This window comes from Chanos chanos, chromosome 4, assembly GCF_902362185.1.
Source record: "Chanos chanos chromosome 4, fChaCha1.1, whole genome shotgun sequence".
NCBI classification, from domain to species: domain Eukaryota; kingdom Metazoa; phylum Chordata; class Actinopteri; order Gonorynchiformes; family Chanidae; genus Chanos; species Chanos chanos.
The window spans coordinates 7,050,152-7,057,698 of NC_044498.1; the positions used below are offsets into that span (position 1 = coordinate 7,050,152).

Sequence of the window (7,547 nt, forward strand, 5' to 3'; positions counted from 1 at the left end):
CATTTTTTTTGTAACAAAATTTATGCAACAAGTTTGACAGTAATGCACACAGTGAAATCTGAACTAAAAAAAATTACATCTTCTACAACATATACAAGTGCATCGTAGAATTTATAACTGTATATATCACACATTAAGAGTATTTTAACTGTATTCATTTATATGTAATTGTTTTAACATATTGCTGTATCAACTGGATAGAAGAAGGGAAAGCAGCACAATGTTTAAATGGGGCTGCAACTTCGAACATTATCAGAAAATCAGATTCATTTACATTTTACAGTCTGGCATTTTGCAGATGCCAAATCAAAGCGACTTACAATCAGTGCATCATTTTAACATCCTACAAGATTAACATCCTTGTCGTCTGCATTTTCAATTGACTAATACTAAGCAATTCCCGTTCGGCACAGATCTGTATGTAGTGTATGTACTATTTCCTTTAATAAACAATGTGCCCATTAAAGTAGGAGTGATGGTACAGAATTAAGCACAGAGTAGCTACTCTGTTTGTACAGCAGATGGCCCTCTGACTACACAGAGGACCATGATTCCTCCGATGTAAAGGCTGAAGTTGAGAGGTGACGATAGGTCAAGCGTCCTGAACACACCAACAGAATGACAACATTACGAGCTTTCACTTGCGATGATCTTTTTAAATTCAACAACATGTGAGTTTTCCTTAGCACTGTTGATTATTGTAGCTGTACGTACGTATATGGCGTCCTTTCAGTGTACACGGTGCAAAAGTTTGACGTTAGTGTACCAGACAGTAGATAAGCTAGTTAGCTTAGCAAGCTAGCTAACATAAAGCGTGTGGTTTAACTTGCGTGCAAAAAAAAGCAGTTTATTTGATTGCAGAGTTAACTAATAACGATGTTCATCCAAATTTATGGCGTTCTCGTATTAGTCGGTTTACGTTATCATACTTATTGTTCATAATCTGTATAGCATGTTCATAATCGGCTAACGTCAGCTAACATAATTTAACTGTATATTACATTAATGTTGCTTTTGCTAACCTATTAACAGCTGATCTACTAGGAGCGTTACTGAATACTGTTCCTCCTTTTCCCCTCCAACAGCAATTTGGACCCCTTAACGGAAACGGTATCCTTCAAAAGCTAATCGCGAAACAGTTTTCGTCTGAATATTGGAGCATTGCGGCGCCCTAAACATGTATTGGTTAAAAGACGATCTTGTTTAATTCAAGTTGGATATAGAATAGTCACTAGCTATTTGAATGTATTTTACATCATTTAGTATATCAACATTTATGTGTGATTCACAGAAAGTGATGGCATATCTGCTAACCCCTAACATGCCTTTAGTCGTCAATTTAATCAGGTATTGTCTGTTTTAATGTGTTAGATACATCAGTATTCTGAGAAAATCATCCATTTTCTTAACCTCTTTCTGTGTACAGTATGGCATTCCATTTTATCTGCAGTACCTTGCACACTGGCCGGAGTATTTCATTGTTGCTGAGGCTCCCGGTGGGGAGCTGATGGGTTACAGTGAGTTTCTATCAGCAGCAAAAACAGCATCTTTGCACCATCTTATTTTCATACTACAGCTCTACAGCAAATAAGTAAAATTATATGAATCTGTTCTGTAAAGATGACATGTCTCTCATACAATTGGGGTTCGTTTGAATTGAAGTGATTCCTCTGATTTCCTTCTCATTTGACAGTCATGGGAAAGGCAGAGGGATCCGTGGCACGGGAAGAGTGGCATGGCCACGTCACTGCTCTCTCAGTAGCCCCAGAGTTCAGACGCTTGGGACTGGCAGCCAAACTCATGGAGATGCTGGAGGAGATCTCAGAGAGGTCATTAAACGTCTTCAGTATGTACACATCCCCTTCAACCTAAGAAATAAGGTTCTAAATCAGCTCATGCTATACTGTTCTCCTTTCAGGAAAGGCGGATTCTTTGTCGACCTGTTTGTTCGAGTATCAAACCAAGTGGCTGTGAATATGTATAAGCAACTGGGTTACAGTGTTTACAGAACGGTAATCGAGTATTATTCAGCGAGTAACGGAGAACCAGATGAAGATGCCTATGGTAAACTGTGGTTAATCTACTTATTGACATGACAACAGATTACGAAATGTAGCTATTTGGTCTACATTTTGCCTTATTTCTTTTAAACAAATTTGATTGTTGTTCTGTTTCTCCACAGATATGAGGAAAGCTTTATCAAGAGACACAGAAAAGAAATCCATCATACCGCTTCCTCATCCTGTTAGACCAGAAGATATAGAATAACACTCAGATGTGGCTCTCTGATTCCATCTGTCACCCCATATTGGGAATAATGGGCTTATTGGATTTACAAACATGTTCCCAGCAATGTGAATATCATTATTGGAAACTATTAATAGATCATATATTGTCAGAGTGCCACTGAATTTATAAATATTTATATAGGCTTTCTTTTCAGTTCTCAGTGTTCAGCTGCAGAAAAAAAACGGCTTTTATTTCATTAAAGGTTGACTTGTATAACCAAAATAAGCACCTGTTGTTGTTTTTTTTCCCGGTCTTAGCTTTTTTTTTCTTGAAAGTAAAGATTTAGGGCAACATATTATCCACAAACAGTACAAGAAAATCCAGACAAATCTCCTTTTCTTTATTTTGTTACAAAACGAAAAATGTATAAAGAATTGGCTTCAGAACAACGACGTCTCAAAGCAGTCCAGTAACTAAGTGTAACTCAACACGTTTAGTCTTTTTCTGCATCATCTGGTTTCTCTTTCTTTGTTTTTTCACTGGCGTCACTGTCGTTGTCATCATCCTCGCTTTCACTGCTGCTACTAGAGCTGCTACTGCTGCTTTCATCATCATCATCATCATCTCTGTCGTCGTACGGGTTTTCAGCTGGGGCCTTCTCAGAGGTCGCTTCCTGGTCCTCTCTTTGCTCTGCTGGCGCTGGACTAGCATGCTCCTCTGTTTCTTTGTTGTGGTGGTGTTCTTCTTCTTCTTCTTCTTCTTCTTCTTCTTCTTCTTCTTCTTCTTCTTTTTCTTCTCCTTCCTCGTCCTCCACCTCATCTTGCTGCTGCTGTTTTTTCCACATCTTGGCCATAGCCAGCAGTTTGAGATTGGGTTGATTGGCAGCGTCTTCGGGGAAGATGTAGTCATAATACTCTTCCCAGCCTGCGTCCGACTGGAAGGCGAGGAGAAAACATGCATTCAGTGAGACCGACGTCTGTAAGCGAATCTATGATATAACGAAACGTACGATGTAGAGATAAGTAGTCGTCGAATTGGAATCCTTACCCCATCCTCGGCAGTCAGCTTCCTCCTCTTCTTCACCTTCTCGGGCAGCAGTTTCCTGATTCTGTCCCTGGTGTTGTCTGTGCCAAACTCCTGCTCAAAGTCTCTCCAAGACTCCAAGAGCATCAACCTCTCCTCCTTCTCCTCACAGCTGCGCAGAACCTTATTAGCTTCCTCATAGATCTGCCTACACCTCTGTAAGCGGTCGCTGCTGTCGATGGACAGCTCAAACTGGGCGTAGCTGATCCAGACCTGTAGCAGACAAAGATGATGAAGTGTAACAGTGACCAAATTGCTTGGTATTTCTAATTAATAGAAGACAGACTGATGGCGATTTAAAAAAAAAAAAAAAAAACTTAGGTGAAATTATATTCAGGTAACTCCATAAGGTAATTGGTTACAGATCTACGGTGATTGGTTACAGACCTTGACGTGCTGAGTGCGTTGCAACAGTCTCTTGTAGAGCCCACGGGTGTTGTCATACTCTTCTTGTTCGATTTCAAAATCAATGTATGATTTCCACAGCACCTAAATCATATGAACAGTGTACAGTCACTATTCTGCAGTGAAAAGACACGAGGCCTAAAATGGGTTCCAGCTAATACTTAAAGTGATGATGTCAGAGGAGGGACAAACGTTTTTTACCTCCGGCATGTCCAATCGGGGTTGTCCAATGGCTAGCTCGAAAATCGCCCGTGCTCGTTCCACGTCTCCCAGGATGGTCTCCAACTCTGCAAACTTGATCCAAGTTGTGCAGTTCTCTGGTCCGAACTCCAGGTATTTCTCATAGAGCTTCCTGCATCGGTCAAACTCTCGCAGCTGAAGCTCCAGCTCAATGTAGCCTTTGAACAGCTTGTTCTTTGGGGATTTACCTATTGCTGTTCCCTGATGAGAGAATGAACAATGAATTATGTCAGTCATTGATTAAGTATACTAAGTTGTGTAATAACTACAAGTAACTGCTAGACAAGACTGATGTGGGTAGTAGTTAATGGTGAGGGGAAAACACTTACCAGAGCTTGCCTGGCATTTTTGAGGTTCTTCTGACGGATTTCAAACTGGGCATACAGCAGCCAGATTTTGGCAAATGTGAACTGAAGGGAAAAAAAAAATCAAGTCAAATACCTCAGATATTGAGGACAGCCAGTTCAGTTGTAATGGCCCCATCCTGGGTCAACTGAACAGAAAACTTTTCAAAACAACTAAAAACACAATGAGGATGTAGAAATTAATTTTATAGACTTCTTCTGGGCTCAGCATCACTTTTCATAAACCACTGTAGATTTTAAAAAAAAACACCTTTTTATGAGGGATGAAATCCAAACTGGTCTGGTACACTTGTCTTGTTCTCTCTGGGTCCTACCATGGAAAGACACAAGATTAAACACTATAGAGCATCAGCTTTCAATTTCAAATGACATTTTTGGAGAAGAATTTTCACAAAGCATCTCAGATCTCCTATTAACCAACAACCAAGAGAGAAAACCCCATTTCTCATCCTATATATCAGTTCTTTCAGCAACTAAACTACTGAGCTAGCACTGTTCGTCTCTTGTATAAATCTCCCACGGTACATACCACTGTATACATCTCTGTTCTGTATATGATATCCCAGGCACTTCTGAGAATAACTCATGCCAAAGATGTCACTATCCACAAATCATACACACCAACTCCACACTCTCCCACGGACAACAGTTAGATATGCATTAAATTGCGAGATTTGAGCTTCTGATCAAAAGTTGAATGTAGCACTCACTCCTGACTGAACAAGACTAATTCTAAGACACAGGGAAAGGAGATCTGACCTTGACTTCCAGTTCCTCGTACAAAGCATAGTTGATCCAGAGGTAAATGTAACGTCTCCAGTGTCTCTTCTCTTGGATGGGGGGAACGTTAGCAATGGCTCTCTCATACACCTCCCTGACTGAATCAGGATCCGCATCACTTTCCAACAACCGCAGATAGTCAAACCACGCGTCGTAGTTGTGTGGGTTTGCCTACAGAAATACCCACCATGTTAATGCGCGCGACATTCAAACAAATCAAACACGCAACGTAGAGCCGCACAGAATGCACTTCAGCTGAAATGAAACGGTATTTTACCTTGACTTCCTCCTCGTACTGAAACCTCCTTTTGCTCACAATTACATCCTCGATCCCCCTTCGGTCCCCAAACTTCTTCTCAAACATCGTGTAGTTCTTGAACAACTCTTGGGCCTGCTGTTTGGGGATTCTGTCCAGGGCGTACTTGTAGATGACTCTGACCCGTTCAAACTGAAAACCATTTGAAGAATAAATAAGTAAACAGGACGAATGGAGGATAGCACAGCTTGTGAATGTTCTTAGCACAAGAAAATAACGAAAGACGTATCTGTACAAAATTTAACCTCTTTCTGCTTTTCCTCAAATTTAGCAAAGGCCACGTAGAGGTCTTCGCTTATCTGCTCCTCGCCGAAAAACTCCACACCTCTCTCAAACACCTTCCTGGCATGAGTGATGTAACCAAACTTCTCTTCAAAGCGCGCATATTTGATCCAGTTCTTCACTTCAGGATGAACGATCACAAGTGCATTGAAGTTAAGGCATTTAATCAGTCGAGTAAAGGTGGAGCGTTTAAAATATACTCACATGATGCATTCAATGGGCTGAAACAGCCATTAGCAAAAAATAAATAAATAAATAAATGATCGAAAGCACTAATCAACATTAATCAAATACATGGTCCAACTACGAAAAATGTTACGCTGACTAGCATTAGGTCCACGTTGATTGAAAAAAGTATGAAGAGTGCATACACGGTAAAAGACATATTGGACAACATCTTGAGGCTTTAGTAAAGGATATATCTCTCGTAGATGGTACGAGCCTTGTCCACCTCCTTGTAACGCAGCTCAAAGTTGATGTAAGAGTGCCAAGCTTGTTCCTCAGGTTCCCATTCCATCCAGCGTTCAAACACTTGCCTGCAGCCTGCTACATTCCCCAGCATCTCCTCCATGTAGGTGTACTTGTACCTGACCACGGTTAAACACAAAGCATGGAGCCTCAGAATCATGGCAAATCATCACTTTTCTGTTCTTTGGAATAATGTTCTGACTTATGTTTTGAGTTAGACAAACACCACACAGGAGACACCGCTTGTATCTGAAGATAAAGAAATAAACTGAATAAGAACAAGAAAAAATAAATTGAATGTTTAAAGGCTATTACCAGAACTGGTTGACTCGGGGCAGTATGGTGATGGCTCTGTCCCAGATATTGCGAGCATGGTTCACCTGCCGGTTTTTCATTTCCATCTCTGCATATTTCAGCCAGAGCGTAATATTCCGGTGATCTACGTCGAGGGCACGCTCGTAAATGGAACGCGCTCTTTATGACAATATCAAGGGAAAAAAAAATAGTAATTATAGCAGAAGCAATAATACACTGTTAGTTCAACTTCAGAAATTCAGAGCATCAGATCAGAGTCATACCTCTGGACTTCCTTTAGACTTTCTTCCCATTGTGCGTACTTTATCCAATTGCTTATGACAGTTCTGTTCTTTCTAATATTGTCTTCGAATCCCTTTGAGAGAGAGAGCAACAGTATAACAATTTACCTTGAAGCAAATGCACATGTACACAATTTTGTTTTTGAATACTCTGATAAACTGTGCGTGTAAAAACTCTTTATATAGTGGACATACCTTACGTTTCCTCAATTTGTAATCGTTCAACTCTTCCTCATCGGTGATCTTCTGCTTCGGCGGCGGTGGCAGAAGTTCGAGCTCTCTCTCCTTTGCCTCTCTGAGCAACTGCTCGGCAGTAATTTGTACTTCTGCCGGGGCTTTGTTTTTTACCTATGTCACATAAAATACAAAGACATGTCGGTGTAGTCACACGGTCGAACCACGTCAAATAAACAGACAAAATAGAGCCTTTCATCCTGTTATTAAGTTTAACTCTCCGTTCCACTGCACAGTACATTTGCAAACAATGCTGAAATGCCACAAAAGCTCACATCATAACAAACAAGCTGCTAGTCGCTAACTAATTTAGCCGCCAGTAAGGCCTAGCTTTAGCAGAGCTAACGTATGGTTTGCATAACTAAACTTTGTTTTACCTTTGCCACTTTCGGTATTCTTTGCTTTCCTGCAGCTGTCGACGCCATATTTACAGGTTGTTCGGGTTAAATCAAGAGAAACTCAATGAACTGAAATGCCGAAATCAGGCACTTAAAAACGATTTTTCAAATGCCCACACTTTCCACCATGACACTTCCCCGACGAGCGTCG

General features: G+C 40.6%; 2 protein-coding genes across 2 annotated transcripts; one reads left to right on the plus strand and one right to left on the minus strand.

Moving 5' to 3' along the window:
- Positions 1-591: 591 nt before the first annotated feature.
- naa20 (N-alpha-acetyltransferase 20, NatB catalytic subunit) lies at positions 592-2,442 on the plus strand. Its single transcript, XM_030771839.1, has 6 exons — positions 592-671; positions 1,086-1,110; positions 1,427-1,517; positions 1,694-1,829; positions 1,919-2,064; positions 2,183-2,442. The coding sequence occupies exons 1-6, from the start codon at positions 619-621 to the stop codon at positions 2,266-2,268; spliced, it is 537 nt and encodes a 178-aa protein (XP_030627699.1). The 5' UTR covers positions 592-618; the 3' UTR covers positions 2,269-2,442.
- A 233-nt stretch (positions 2,443-2,675) lies between these two features.
- Positions 2,676-7,529, minus strand: crnkl1 (crooked neck pre-mRNA splicing factor 1). The gene is made up of 14 exons (XM_030771335.1): positions 7,376-7,529; positions 6,960-7,112; positions 6,747-6,838; positions 6,484-6,642; positions 6,121-6,287; positions 5,664-5,842; positions 5,380-5,550; positions 5,082-5,273; positions 4,573-4,632; positions 4,287-4,367; positions 3,919-4,158; positions 3,700-3,801; positions 3,277-3,525; positions 2,676-3,163 (listed from the first exon to the last, which is right to left on the minus strand). The coding sequence occupies exons 1-14, from the start codon at positions 7,421-7,423 to the stop codon at positions 2,723-2,725; spliced, it is 2,334 nt and encodes a 777-aa protein (XP_030627195.1). The 5' UTR covers positions 7,424-7,529; the 3' UTR covers positions 2,676-2,722.
- Positions 7,530-7,547: the final 18 nt, after the last annotated feature.

Coding starts and splice junctions, on each gene's coding strand:
- naa20 (XM_030771839.1), top strand. CDS start 619: ATGACAACATTACGAGCTTTCACTTGCGATGATCTTTTTAAATTCAAC. Junction 672..1,085: donor CTTTTTAAATTCAACAACAT/GTGAGTTTTCCT, acceptor CCCCTCCAACAG/CAATTTGGACCCCTTAACGG. Junction 2,065..2,182: donor ACCAGATGAAGATGCCTATG/GTAAACTGTGGT, acceptor GTTTCTCCACAG/ATATGAGGAAAGCTTTATCA.
- crnkl1 (XM_030771335.1), bottom strand. CDS start 7,423: ATGGCGTCGACAGCTGCAGGAAAGCAAAGAATACCGAAAGTGGCAAAG. Junction 6,288..6,483: donor CCCCGAGTCAACCAGTTCTG/GTAATAGCCTTT, acceptor AACCGTGGTCAG/GTACAAGTACACCTACATGG. Junction 4,159..4,286: donor AAAATGCCAGGCAAGCTCTG/GTAAGTGTTTTC, acceptor TTCTCTCATCAG/GGAACAGCAATAGGTAAATC.